Source organism: Patella vulgata, chromosome 8, assembly GCF_932274485.2.
Source record: "Patella vulgata chromosome 8, xgPatVulg1.2, whole genome shotgun sequence".
In the NCBI taxonomy this organism is placed as follows: domain Eukaryota; kingdom Metazoa; phylum Mollusca; class Gastropoda; family Patellidae; genus Patella; species Patella vulgata.
Window position 1 is genome coordinate 21,757,037 of NC_065886.2, and position 15,864 is coordinate 21,772,900.

A 15,864-nucleotide genomic window follows, 5' to 3' on the forward strand; every position below is an offset into this window, starting at 1 on the left:
ATTTTAAAATTTTAATCAGTACACAAGTCGTGTATTCTGTGGTTTATGGCGTCATTTGTAATGAACAAAAAAACCCCCATACCCTACAAGTAATTAGTAATGGCCGAATCACTAACGACTAAAATAATAATTTTAAAAAAAACGTGTAGAATGGACTAAAGAGGCGTAAACGACTGCCGTTCAATTGGGACTGTTCGCGTATTTCACCGAACATAACAATTGATTAGAAATTACAATAAAAAATGTAAAAAATGAAAGCAATCACGTTATATTCATATTACATCAATAATATTCCTATTTTAAGGTTCCAAAGAATAGAGCTTTTCGCCCATTAAACTCGGTCGAAAACAACAAAATTGTTTACTAAACTGTAACAATTACGAAGCTCATTTATACCCAAAGCTGCTCCGCAAACTCGGAGATTTCCTACAATTATCTAATCTTACAATAGTTCCTTTCTAAAGGGTCTCTCACGTATGAAGTCCTCTGACTTCGTCCGTGAGAAACATTTCCTATAGGAATTTCCTCACAGTATGCAAATTAGAAGTACATTAAGTTAAAATGAAAATAAATTTGGCTTCATGTTATTTCTCAGACCTCCAACTAAAAAAAAAATATCATTGAACCCTTGCGGCGTCATGAATTCCCGAAACTGTCTCAAATCAATAATTAGAAAACGGGTTAAGACAATTCGTATATACATAATTTCCATATCCAAATCAAACATAAATTTCATAGAAAATATTTATGTTTCAAACTCTATCGATCCCAATGGTGGCCGAGAACGTTAATTCTTCGGGATTTTTTTCACATTATCGGGGTCCTTAGACTCCTGGCATGGATGGCGACATATTGGCATGCACGTAAAATAACACTTGCCATTGGTAGCTTTGGAATTCGAAGTGGAGATGTGGAAACGCCACTGTCCTGGTTAATTTTTTTTATAGCATCTGCGTGGGGTATGACCGTCTTTAGTATACGTTGTACTTTTTGTACAATTTGTTTACATCAACATTTTATTCAAAACTAGGGAAATGAACTCGACTAAACATGGCCGTGGAAGGATTTTAAATCCACTATCGATCGACGCTGCCTCCCACTAATGTGGGTCATAGCTTATAAACAAAGAAGCTCGAAGGTTTTAAACAAAATATTATTAAATCGGTACATTCAACTGTTGACAAGTAGTCTACTGAATCAGATTTCATTTTAACATCTTTGAAAGCGGCAAATAAATATTATTGAATACATTAACCCCATTTCAGCAAAATGGATCGGTCCAATCTATACGTCATTGTGTCGAGTCAGTTCTCTCCGGTTAGTAATCATTCACGGCATTTTTAGACGGAAGGGCGACTAAATTAGTTAATTTTATGAAAGGTTGAAGATTTTGCTGTGTGCAGATATTTTACTCCTTTAAAATATTGAAGATCATGGGATTACCCAAGGTTCAAGAAATGAAAGATTTTGAGGTAAGAATAAAGATTCCTTTGTAGGAACCAAAAAGCCGCGTGTTTACTGTTAGGAAAATAACCATGAGGATGTGCGCGTGTTACATAGAACAAATCCATTTTCTTTTCAAATGGCCAGCTATTATATCCAAAGAAAATCATTATGAGTGCAGTTAGAATGAAATTGCAATATAGTTCAGTAAAAGTTTTTAAAATCTATTATTTATTTTAAAGATTTATGTAATTAACTGAAGCGATGAAGAGAAAATTAATATTAAGCCGAATCGCATATTTATGTTAAGATCGACGCCTACGTTAATCTGGTAATATTATAGTTCTGTTTATTCAGCTTATCCCAGGAAAACCATTCATTGAGAAACTAGGATATATATTATTATTTCTTTTATGGACAAAGGGCACAATAGGTGCAGTTATAGGTAAATATATATACTCGTAGGTAGCTACCGATATCCGAGTGCCCGCTAACAGATGTTTATATTGTTATAGTTTAGAACAGTAGGACGTTAAACCCCATTTCATTTCATTATGTTATAGTTTACTGTGATGTCCATATATACACCTGTATAAAAATATATATATGTATGGTGTGTTTAAAATCACATTAAACTTGTAAATGATCAAATTTAGTGTTGAAACATACGTTTTTGGGAAGCTGATTACATTTTCGTACACATTTTCTCATTTTGGTGATTTATTGGTTCCCTTGCGACAATCTAGAAAGAAATCTAATTAGAGATTTGGGGATTAAAGATAGTCGAGTCTGCCTCAGATCTAATATGTTGGCATTCATCATGCATCAGCTGTATGTTTTTATACGCCCACATTGAAATGTGGTTGTATATTGTCGCGGCCGTCAGTCCGGCGTCCAAAATTGCTTGTGGGCGCTCTAGAGACTAAAGTTAATATCCGATTGACCTAAATTTATACACAGTCTTTAAGGTCATGAAACAAAAATGCCTATTGATTTTCAACTATTTTTTATAATTACTGTTAGAGTTATGGCCCTTGATCACTTTGAAATTGCTTTGAATTTATACACAGTGTTTAAGGTCATGAGACGAAAAAACCTATTGAATTTCAACGATTTCCGATAATTACTGCCAGAGTCATGGCCCGTGATCACTTTGAAATATCTTTTGGACGCTCTAGAGGCTAAAGTTAATATCTAATTGACTTTAAATTTATATATAGTGTTTAAGGTCATGAGATAAAGAAGCCTATTGATTTTCAAAATGGCCCTCAAAAGTTAATATCAGATTGACTTTAGATTTATACACAGTGTTTAAGGTCATGAGAGGAATCAGCCTATTGATTTTCAGCGATTTCAGATACTGCCAGAGTTGTGGCCCCTATGGATTTTCAACGATTTCTGATAATTACTGCCAGAGTTATGGCCCTTGATCACTTCAAAAAATCTTGTGGACCGTCAGGGCTAAAGTTAATATCCGATTGACTTTAAATTTATACACAGTGTATAAGGTCATGAGACGAAGAAACCTATTGATTTTCGGCGTTTCCAATAATTACTGTCAGAGTTATGGCCCTTGATCACTTCAAAAAATCTTGTGGACGCTCTAGAGGCTAAAGTTAATTTACGGTTGACTTTAAATTTATACACAGTGTTTAAGGTCATGAGACGAAGAAGCCTATTGATTTTCAGCGATTTCCGATAATTACTGCCAAAGTTATGGCCCTTGATCACTTCAAAAAATCTTGTGGAGGCTCTTAGAAGCCAAAGTCAATATCAGATTGACTTTAGATTTATACACAACATTTAAATTCATGAGATGAAGAAGTCTATTGATCTTCAATGAATTTTTATGACTTGAACAGCTAAATTCATGATATTAAAAGTTTTGTATACTAAACATTAGCATGGGGCAGAACTTTATAAAAACCAAACAAATTCTAATGGTTTTCTGATAATTACTTATTGAGTTGTTACACTTAATCAGATTTTAGTGTATTGTAAATGTTTCATTACCGAAAAAAGTAAAAATATGCGACAGCTCTTATTGTGTGCCCGGACAATTTAGCTGCTGTGGGCGTATGTTTCGTTGCCTGACAACTTATCTTTTGATTTTGGACTATGGTATATCAGTTCAGTAGTAGACAATTTCTGTTCTTTCTTGATCAATCCACTCATAAATGATTTAAAATCAAAACTAAAATATTATGTAAACAGGGAAACTGAATTCTACTTCCTCTGAGGAAATGTAAATTTTAGTCTAATAGATTATTGCTTTCCTCATTTGTATAATTCTATAATTAAAAAAAAAACACCACTAGTTAGTACATCACTACAAATACCAAGATGTAGGTAGAATAAATTCACTACAGGAATGATAAGAGATTGAAATATCGTGGCTTTGCTATATAACGTTGTGGATTTTTATACGGCCACATTGAAATGTGGTCGTATATTGTCGTTGCCTCCGTCCGTCTGTCCGTCACTTCAAAGGTAATGAGACAAAGAATCCTATTGATTTTCAGCGATTTCCGATAATTACAACCAGAGTTATGGCCCTTGATCACTTCAAAAAATCTTGTGGATGCTCTAGAGGCTTAAGTTTATATCCAATTTACTTTAAATTTATACACAGTGTTTACGGTCATGAGATGAAGAATCCTATTGAATTTCAACGATTTCTGATAATTACTGCCAAAGTTATGACCCTTGATCACTTTGAAAAATCTTGTGACGCTCTAGAGGCTAAAGTTATCATCTGATTGACTTCAGATTGATACACACACAGAGTTTAAGATCTTGAGACGAACAAGTATATTGATTTTCAATGAATTTTTATGACTTGGAACAGCTAAATCCATGATATTAAATATTTCGTATACTAAATGTTAGCATGGGGCAGAACTTTATAAAAACCAAACAAATTCTAATGGTTTTCTGATAATTACTTCATGAGTTGTTACTCTTAATCAGATTTAAGTGTATTATAAATGTTTCATTACCGAAAAAAAGTGTAAACATATGCGACAACACTTGTTGACTGCCCGGATGATTTAGCTGCTGTGGGCGTATGTTTCGTTGTCTGGCACCATATCTTTATTTCTTATTCGCCCACATGATTTCCCCAAAAATTCATCCTGAAAACCGGATTTTGTTTTCTCAGCTTCATTATATTCCAATTAAGAACACGAATTATAATTCAATATTGGTTCAATTCAGTTTATTGATGTTGTGATCGTATTATGAACATATGGGCTATTGATATTTATTAAGACACAATGAACATTTTGATATAGTTCAAAATTAGATAAGGCATAATGAATATACATTATTGAAAATTTCATTATTCTATGAGAAGTTTTTGAACTTTTGTTGACAAAATGTAGCGTGAATTGGTTATTATCGTAGCTACAGAACTTGACAATCAAGACTAATTCTTGATTATCTTTTTTATCATTAAAACATAGATGGGTTGTGTTTTCTAACCTACTTAAATCCGACCTATCCGATGGTCTACAGAGTTGATTATGGGCTTGTCATATTAATAAATGTATATATACCAGTAATAATTTATATAACATTTGAAGCAAGAAAAAAGACCTACAACAAGCAGATTTAGCTGTTACATAATGCATCATTAAGGATTTCATTTTAGTCTGTTACTGAATCACATCATTTTAAAAATACATATGTAACTCATAACATCTCCCATGAGCTATTTATGCAAAACAGGAAAGAACACAGTGTCACATTTCAAAATTACAGCCTTTTGTGTCAAACATTATTAGAAAATAAACATAAGATAACGTACATAATAAAGATTAAGTGTTTATTCATGCAATGTAATAAATCTTAATGTTCTTATTAACATGTTCAATTCAATAGCTGGCGCCTAGATGTTAACAATAATATCTTTAATCAAGTGGATAATATTTTATGCCCACATGGAAATGTGCTCGTATATTACCATCCCCCCTGTTCATCCTTAGTCTTATGAACACTCTACAGTCTAAATTTATCATCTTATTGTTTAAAATTGATATATATGTTGTTTACATTAGTGAGATGAAGAAACCTATTTAATTTCAATAATTTCTGTTAATTTCTTCTGGACAAAAGTTATTATCCGATCTGTATGAAATTTATATGCATCATTTAAATTAGTTTAGTAAAATGAAGACTATTAAATTTAAACAATTCTGTTAATTACATCCAGAGTTATGGCCCTTGTTTCACTTTGTTGAACCTTGTGAACGCTCTACCAACAAAAGTTATGTTCGCAACATAGTAAAAAATCATTTCATATTGAAGGATTAGTTAGTTTCAAAATTATGCTGCAAGAAAAAATGTATGATGCCATCCGTCAATAACAATTTACAGTTTTGAAACATTCGTACCACTTCAGCATCCCCTGCCAACGACAATGGGATTTTGCCAGAACACATGTAAATCAAAGTGCACATTTACTAGGTCAAAACTTATGTGAATATATATCATTGGATATGACCCCCGAGCGAAGCCGGTCTGTTCGGGGTTGGTGGCTACACTAGGTCTACCCTGAGTCTGAAATTTGGGGTAAAGGGGGAGCCCGGACCGGGGAGTACCATAGGCCAGGTGGCGTTATTCTACCACTTCCGGTTTCGGAGTTGTGACCCCCAATGGGAAGTCTGTCTGTTCGGGGTTGGCGGCTACACTAGGTCTGCCACGAGTCTGACATTTGGGGTATAGGGGTAGCTCGGACCGGGGAGTAACATAGGCCAGGTGGCGTTAGTCTACCACTTCCGGTTTCGGGGTTATGACCCCCGAGCGAAGCCTGGTATCCTGCTAGTAATAGATAAAAAGTATTTAATTGGTCTTTTTTTAATTGCTGATATTGACCAAACTTCACCAAACTAATTTGACCACATTTTAGGTTGAAAGATATTTTGTTAACAACCCATATAAACAATCTAACTCCACCTATATGCTATAGATATAGTTATTGATTATCTACCATTTGACTTTTCCCTTCATAATTTTGGACCTTTTTTAAGTCTATAACTCGGCTCTGGCTAGATGAGATACATGGAACAAATAACCAAAACTGAAACTGTGTATCGATTTAAATTCTGTAGTCAAAGACCCCTAAATTGCCTTGTGACTAATATGTGCCGTTCCGATGGCCATATATATTAGCTAGCTTAAATAGCTAAACTGGCTTGGCTTATCGTGCATGTATGTACATGTATGATGAACACAACACTCTCCTGATTTAATTTTGCCATCTGAATGGCATGTAAGTGAAACCCGTCAGTTTCTTGTTGGTGAAACACGCAGTTTATTCTTGGTTTTTCTCAATGTTTGAACTGGTTTAAGACAAAGTACAACTAAACAAACTTGTGTTAGGATGTTCTCATGTCTATCTCAGAGCAGTGTTAAGATGTTAAACTACATTTTCCTCATGTCATGGCAATCTTAAAGTTCAAATGCATTCTTGCAGATTTGTGACTTTTACATGTATATGTACCTAGGTAAAAGAGAAGAGACTAACGAGTATGGCTATATTTTAACTTAAAAGTCATTGAAAATATAAAATTTTCCACACCTTAACCGATAGTAAAATTGTATTCAAATTGATTATTTAATGTTTAAATAAGAATCCAAATGTTTAAATAAGAATTCAAAATATCAAATATCGTATCTCTAGAATATGATTAAGTTGGATAAAATAGAGGTCTTCAAAAGATTTCAGCTTGGCTTGTAATGACTATTTCCAGTATATAACTGGCAGTGGATACAGAATGTTGACACATTTTTAATATGTCATATCTGTCACATGATAATCTTTTCAGAGATTCAACTTCCACAATATTGTAGTTTTCCGGGGATTAATAAATTTCTCAAATGACAACCAGAGTGTTTAACACACATTTTGCATGATTTCCTGCAGTCAAAGCAATACATACATACAATTGCAAGCATACACAATTGTTCTACCATGATATAAAAGCTGAGCCTGTTCTTCAATCATCTTTTTTGAATGAAATACTATTTATATAAAACAAAAAAAATAAAAGTTGTAACATGCACATTTGGTGGACAGCTATGGAAATGCATCAAGTAAAATAGATGTATTTATCATTTGGTACTAAACTCATGGAGATGGCTCTAGATGAAGATGAAATAAACTTTTCTCTCAACATTATGTCAATAAGACTTTAAGCAGTATCTACCCACAATGATTATATAATACACATTTATAGATTTGTTTGTTCATATTGAATGGAAAATAAGTGTTTGAGTTCTGAATTCTTTCATTTGTGTGAAGCTGTATACATTTGACGAAATATATAGCTAATCCAGTATGACCAAATTTTGTATTAAGATAACAATAAACTCTAAAATTTGGTGTCAAATTGACTAAGGTTGTGCAAAATGACGCTACCCTTCAGTAAGTATGACAATACCATCCTGTGCAGGGGGTAATGCATTAAAGGCAATAGAAACTGTCATAAAGTGCATGTACTTTTTCACTACATGTATATAAATTGAGAATTATTATTATTTATGATGAAATAAATAAAACATCAGATTCCTTTTCTTTTTATTATAATTATTCAGTTCGCTATGAATATTGTTTGTCATAAAAAACACATTTTCAGTCTCATCCCTCGACGATTGTCGAATGCATTAGAATTGTTACTGAACTTGTTTGTAAATTTAGCACTGATTACAAAAATACTTAATTAATGGGCAGTTTGAAATGGGCCGTACATTTTCAGCCTGTCTCGGCCAGGTACTATCTGTGCATTTAAACAGGCATAAAATGATTTTCTTTCCAATTTCTAAAAAAAACACAAACAATATTTTGTTCTTTTTATTGGGTAAAAGAGTCAAGGAGACTTGTGCTAAGATCATTAACACATTTTTTTTCTTTTCTTTTTCATCAAAATCTAGATGTTTAAAAATAGACATATCCTGTGAGGTAGCATATTCTGACAAAGTAACAATAGATACAATTTGATATTACGGCAAAATAAATATTTTGCAGTGTTCTGTAATTTATATAGGAACTGTTTTAGGCTAGAAATAATGTGTTCAATTGAGTTTTACCAGTTACCCTCCTGATTTGTGCAATGACAGATAATAAGTACAGTATATAGTCTCTGTGACTTAAAGGTTAATGACCTGGTAAATTCTGGTTGGTATTAATATGGTATCGCTGTCTGAGAGCAAAGGTAAACAAACAAACATTTGATTGCAAACATCATGTGACCATTACCGGTATTCCTTGTCAGAAATGTAGGAAAAACAAAGCTACTGAAATAATCCAAAAAGTGGTATTCCTTTCACAAATATATATACGTTATAATCACTTTCTTTCTAGGTACAAATTTTAGGAAACAAAATTAATTGTTGCATCTGTGCAGAGCTACAATCTGTTTCCTTATAGAAATCGATGTTCAGATGCTTCAAACAGGTTTGATATGTAACAACACATCAGTAGACTAATTGTATTTTATACATATTTATAGCCATAGGAAACTGCCATCCTAATGTCTCTTGGCAGAATATATGTGTTAGGATTTATTGGGGGTATTTTTCTGGGTTTTCTGGTATTTTCCAGCATTGTTTCCCCTTAGTGCAGGATGGACAGACTGACAAGGACTGTCTAGGCATTCAGATGGTACGTAGAAACGAGGTCCCATGTACATGTTGGTGTGCATGTAAACGAGCTCTTGATAGTTAGAATTCAAAATAATAGTAAACTGTAGTGCTGCTGTGAGGGAAGAATTTACTACCTCATAGCACACTGCTAGATGTACACCCATCTTCATTAACTTAGTCATGCAGTACAGTAGGACGTTAAACAATATTTCATTTCATTTGTATTTTTCTGGTTGATAGAGGAATCATTATTAAATTTGCATATTAATATTAAAGATAGGTTGCTAGCATTGTCAGGCAATGAAACATAAGCCCTCAGCAGGTAAGTTGTACAAGCAGTTGACAAGGGTTGTTGCATATTTATTCTTTTGTAGGTAATGGGGGCATTTACTATAAAATGTTATTTTCATACGGATCGAATGATAATTTTTTTCATTCGAGCATTCGCAAGGTACTACAAAGTGAATCAATATGGTCATAGGTCTAGAAGTAATTAACAGAAATGAATGAAATTCAATGGGTTTCTTCATATGTATATTAATTTAAATAATGCATTATCAATGCAATATAGATCGCATGATAACTTTTTTGTCTTTCACAAAGTGAAACAAGGGCCAATGCTCTGGAAGAAAGTGTTGAAATTAAATAGGCTTTCTTGCTTCACTGATGTAAATATTAAAATACAAATCGGATGATATCTTTTGTTGTTACAGTCTTCACAATAATGTACAAAGTGAAGCAAGTGTCATAACCCTAAAATTAAATAAGATCCTTTGTGTCACTAATATAAACAACATTTTGAAAATTCAAAAAGTAGCCTGTAGAGTGTTCACAAGAAATTGTAGATGATGAATGGAGTGGCCTGGTTTTGACAATACAACCACATATATATCTGAGAATCTTCCTATAAATAAAAACTAGTAACATAACACAAGGTGGAATTGGACATTAAGTCTTAAGAACAAACAAACCAATTACAGACGGTTTGATAGCATCAATTTTGACTAAATCAAAATGATGCATTTGATATTAAAATAAGTTGATATACAATAATATTTAGAATACAATATAAGAAGTGCTCACTAACTCAGGGATGAAGAATTAAATTAAATTTCCCTGTGGGCATATAAAAGTACGGTGGCTGATTTAGGACACACAAAAAAGAAATGATATCTCGAGCGGTCGAGATATTAAGTCGAGCGCTCGAGATACTAGGTCGAGCACTCAAGATAGTTAAGTCAAGCACTCAAGATAATTAAATCGAGCGCTCGAGAAAATTAAGTTGGCGCTCCATCACTGCAGCTTTGGATGGGCTGTAAAAATGAACAAATGAATATCTTTATTCTGCAAGTTTATCATTAAATAATGCACAGAATTATACAGATTAAAACATCGGTTGACCCGTGTTCGATTGTATTATATCGAGCGCTCGACTTAGTATCTCGAGATATTTTTTTTTTTTTGCGTGTCCTAAATCAGCCACCGTATAAGAGTAATGTGTCAGATTAAATCCTTAAATATTATTCGACAAGACATTACACTATGAAAAAAGAAAGCAATGATCATCTGAACATACACAGTTCTTGAACATACATGTAGTACAAAATTGATTTTTTCGTGATCAATATCTATTTATGAAAGTTAATCAACGGTGAGTCATCATTGCGTGCTTCTTTATGTGAGCTTGCCATTCAGTGTAGAATAGCAGTTTTCTGTTCTGGGGTTACAAGAGAATAATTAATTGTCCACAGATCCTTCACATGCCATTAGGCAATGGGTGTTCTTTGGGCTCAGTGCTAGAAAATTAAATCATGTATTTTGTATGAAGTTGATGTTTTGAAATAAGAAACTATTAATTCAAGCAGTTACTGAATGAGTACCGCTCAACAAGCAAACAAAAACACAAACCACAAAGTACAGGATCTTGCCAACATCAACTAGAAAGGGTTTTATATTTTGACGAAAAGGCCAACTGTTGAATATGCTATATCTTTAGTCAGTTGCTCATCTGGCATAAACAAATTATATTTATTCCTTATTCTTCAGATGGAAGTTCGAACAAATGTCGTTTCTATGTGTGATATGGTAGTGAATTAGATTTGTTAATGTAAAGATTTTCTGTATGCTCCAGGCAAATTAGGTTGACTTGAAAGGGTAAACACTGACTGATCTTCTTCCAAAAAACTCTGAATGAAATTAAGATTAAACTGTACATTAACATCTTTTCAACAATCACTAATTATCTGATATACGCACAAGTAAATGGGGGTACAGGGGGCTAAATTAAGAAACAAATGTGTATTTAACTGATAATTTTTCAACCTTGTGAACAAACGGATAATATTTCATGAAGGCAAGGTCCTTGGTCAACAGCCAAAATTTACTTTCTGATAAGCTGCCGTCTATGGATATCATTTTTTTCGAAGCATATCTACTGTGTGGGCGTGATTTTTTTACTTTCTGTTCGTATGTTGTTTTTTTTTTTCATTTTCTGTTAACATGTTTTTACATATATAGATTTCATTTTGTTGATGTCAAAAGTGCTGTGGTGAAATAGTTGTATTTAAAGTAGCTTAGTCTCTAACTCAACATCATCCAAAGTCTTCGACATTGTAAACAAGAATTATTGGTCAATTTAAATCAACATTGATGTTGTGATCTGACCGGGAAAAGATAAGCTTCTGATATCCAACATTTCAGACAAAATATACATTTTACTATGTATTGGTACACAAATCGTGTACCATAATGTGTTTCAGCGTCATTTGTAACACGGGACTCGAAGAACGAGGCTAGACATATTCCACAAGTCATGTCAAACGGTAACGTCATATTTTATCTGGAGAGCATGCGCGATAAATACTATAGGTGTAGACTGGAATAACCAGACGCTAGAGATTGCCATTGATTGAGACTTCGGGCATATTTCGCCGTACATAACTGATTTCAAATTAGGGTAAAAACGGAAACGATTGAATGTAAATCAGTTTATATACATTCATATTACATTATTATATGCGTTGCGAGTTGCTACCCATTTGTGTCAATTTCTAAATCCCAAATATTAGCGACTTAGCTCCTTTAAATCAATTTCATGATACAACAGAACAATGTCTGGAACTATAGATTATATCTGACTATAAAGGATAAGCAATTATCAAAGTAATTTACCAAAGCTTATATATATCAGACTAATTTTTAGAAATATATCATCATATGTAAAGTGCCCCAAGACCTATGTCAAAATTACTCAAATGCTCCTTTTTCATAGTCAAGACTATGATTGGTCACAACTGTGACAAGTTATTTTATGGTAAAACCAAAATCTATTCCATTTTGAACTAAACATGATCTATTGATATAACAACACTAGATCTGGTATCTTATTACATTTTAGTAATATAGGGAACTCTTAAAATCCATGTGTCAAAGTTAACCTGAATTTAAAGTTACTCTGTGCTACTGTATTGTGTGCCTTGACTTAGAGAGAATTTACCTCAGTCTTTTGTTCATGACGGAATGTGATCTTATGATTATACAGTGTTTGCCGCACGTTTTTGATATTTGCTTAGTTGAGAAAAATTTTTTTTTTTTTTCTGTAACCTACATTTAGTTAAATTTGTATGAAAATTGTAAAACTCTAAACAAATATCAATTTATTACTAAACTTAGTTAACACGAAGTCCATTTACACTTTACATGGTTAATGCGTTAAGCAAGTTATTATATAATAACCTATGAATGTTCAGTTGTTATTTTCTCAATCACTAAATGCCACTAAAATATCAAGTAAAATCCAAGTTACCATAGATTTCACTTTGTGTTCTCAATTTTCCAACTCATCGCTTCATCTTTTGGGATATTGATGTGTAAAGATTTTTTTTAAAACACTCTGATGTGAGATGTGTATCTTTAATTTAAATGAAAAGAAACCATAAAAAGCAATTACAAAGAACTTTCATTCTAGCAACATTTCATATTTTGTTATAATGCAATTGTTTTTTTTCCCTTAGAATCCTGAACCACAAAGTAAAATAGATGAAACCAGTCTGACTGGTAGCATGAGTTCTGATGCAAGCAGCGATGACTTCAAGACAGAAAGAGGAAACTGGAAGGGAAAGATGGACTTCCTCCTGTCATTGATTGGCTATGCTGTGGGACTTGGAAATATTTGGAGATTTCCTTATCTTTGTTACAGAAGTGGAGGAGGTATGTAAAAAGATTTGAAATATTTTGGGATGACAGTAGATCTTGTCAGGCGTTTTACTTCAATAGGATCACCATTGACCTTCAAAATACTGTTTTATAAAGAAGATAAACAATGTTTAGATAATGAACTATACTTATCAGGACATTTCGCTTTCATTTTCTATGGTATAAACAGAGACACTAATTACTGATGAATATTATTTACATGAATGTAAAATATGGCAAATAACGAGGTGCACTGTGTTTTTTGGGTAATCATAAATTTTATTCAGAGTAGTTTCTGTTAATCCCAACTAAAAATGCACTTACAATTGCTTTCGGCAGTAAAGTTATTATGAGATTGACTAAACTGTGAAACACAGCGTTTATGTTCATGAGATGAACTATCTTATTGATAACCAAAGATTTCTGATAATTACTGTCACAGACTCACAGTTATTGTACTTGATCACTTTGAAAAAATTGGTGGAGGTTCTATATAAAAATTTAGTTAATCTGTAATTTGAGGCATGATTAGTCTGATTCCATAAGTGATGGATCTTACTGTTGGTTTGTTTACAATATTATTAAATGTTGACTTTATTCCAGGAGCATTTTTGATACCATACTTGTTCTTTATGGTGGTGTGTGGTATGCCACTTTTTTTTATGGAGATTGCATATGGTCAGTTTGCTAGCTTGAGCCCTGTCACCATCTGGTCAATAAGTCCATTATTTAAAGGTAATTATTTACAAAAATTATTGAATTTTAAGACCTTATACCCACACTGTCAACAGCAGGGGGGGGGGTGCAAATGGTTAACTCATACACGTTGGATCAGAACGTCTGTCATTGAGTCAAGCGGTGTGGTTTCGATTCCCCACTTGTACATTTCAAAGAGTAGGGTTGCCTGTCCATCCTCGTGGGTTTTCTCTGGGTCCTCCAGTTTCCTCCCTCTGCTAAAGACCCTTACTCACAAGCAAATTATTGAAATAAAATTGAACCATATGTTAGTCCCGAAATGACCTAGTTTATGTCAAGTGGATGACAAACCCAATTTCACTCTCTTTCTCTCTGTATGTGTATTTTTAAGCAGTTGCCATGCAAGATACGCCCACATTTTTCAAGAGATGGACAGAGAACAAACTAAACAGAAAAGCAATGTTTAGTTCAATAAGTGGCCATAATCCAGGAAGTTAGGGTTTGATTAGCGCAAATATCAACAGAATCCCAGATCAGGAAGTTACGGTTGGATATGTATGAATATCAAAAGGAACCTAGATCTTATGGTTATAACCATATATTTTAAGTTTCATCAATAAAAATTATGATCTCTTAGAGAGTCCACAACCTTGGTATTACACACTTTTGCACTATTTGCTTACAAAGAGAGGCCATTTTGTTGGGGAGTTGTGGTCTGATTTTCACGAAATTTGAACTCAACCGTCATTAGAGAGTAACAGTGATATTTGTGAACATTTTTTTTTATCGGATAAATTGTGACCTCTAGAGGGACCACAAGTTAAAAACAGGATTTTTCGTACAATCAGGAGCCATAATCCAGGAAGTTGCAATCCAATATGTGCGAATATCAAAAGGAACTGAGATCTTTGAGTTATAAACATACATTTTAAGTTCCATCAAAATCGGAAAAAGATTGTGATCTCTAGAATACCTACAAGCTAAAAACATGATTTTGCGTACAATCAGGGTCCATAATCAATTAAATTACGGTCCGATATATGACAATGTCTATAGGAAACGAGATCTGTGTGAGATAAACCTATATTTCAAGTTTCGGCAAATTAGGATAAGAATTCTGACCTGTAGAGTGTCCACAAACGAAATGTTAACGGATGTCCGGACGGACAGGGGCGACTGCAATATATGTCCACACGAAAATGTGTGTATAGAAATATTATAATGATTTAGGGAATATCATCCATTTTTTTTACATTGTCTTCTCTCAAAGGACTTGATGAATTTTAAAAAAATGTGGTTGGCACTGTATTGTGTGGGTGGTGTTTATTCAAGAATTGTTGGGGAGTTGTGGTCTGATTTTCACGAAATTTGAACTCAACCGTCATTAGAGAGTAACAGTGATATTTGTGAACATTTTTTTTTATCGGATAAATTGTGACCTCTAGAGGGACCACAAGTTAAAAACAGGATTTTTCGTACAATCAGGAGCCATAATCCAGGAAGTTGCAATCCAATATGTGCGAATATCAAAAGGAACTGAGATCTTTGAGTTATAAACATACATTTTAAGTTCCATCAAAATCGGAAAAAGATTGTGATCTCTAGAATACCTACAAGCTAAAAACATGATTTTGCGTACAATCAGGGTCCATAATCAATTAAATTACGGTCCGATATATGACAATGTCTATAGGAAACGAGATCTGTGTGAGATAAACCTATATTTCAAGTTTCGGCAAATTAGGATAAGAATTCTGACCTGTAGAGTGTCCACAAACGAAATGTTAACGGATGTCCGGACGGACAGGGGCGACTGCAATATATGTCCACACGAAAATGTGTGTATAGAAATATTATAATGATTTAGGGAATATCATCCATTTTTTT

General features: G+C 33.4%; 1 protein-coding gene across 6 annotated transcripts in view; it reads left to right on the forward strand.

Annotated features, from left to right (window-relative positions):
* The first annotated feature begins 1,306 nt into the window (after positions 1-1,306).
* LOC126831162 (sodium- and chloride-dependent glycine transporter 1) overlaps positions 1,307-15,864 on the forward strand; it is a 33,982-nt gene continuing 19,424 nt past the window's right edge. For 5 of the 6 annotated variants that reach the window (XR_007684157.1, XR_008788954.1, XR_007684158.1 and 2 more), the window contains exons 1-3: positions 1,307-1,472; positions 13,101-13,296; positions 13,885-14,016. Coding sequence is in view for 2 of the 6 variants with exons in the window: in XM_050561847.2 (XP_050417804.1) it covers positions 1,434-1,472; positions 13,101-13,296; positions 13,885-14,016 (367 nt within the window). In the remaining 4 variants the exon portion in view is untranslated. The remainder of the gene's footprint in view (positions 1,473-13,100; positions 13,297-13,884; positions 14,017-15,864) is intronic. The other variant, XM_050561845.2, reaches the window with a different exon arrangement.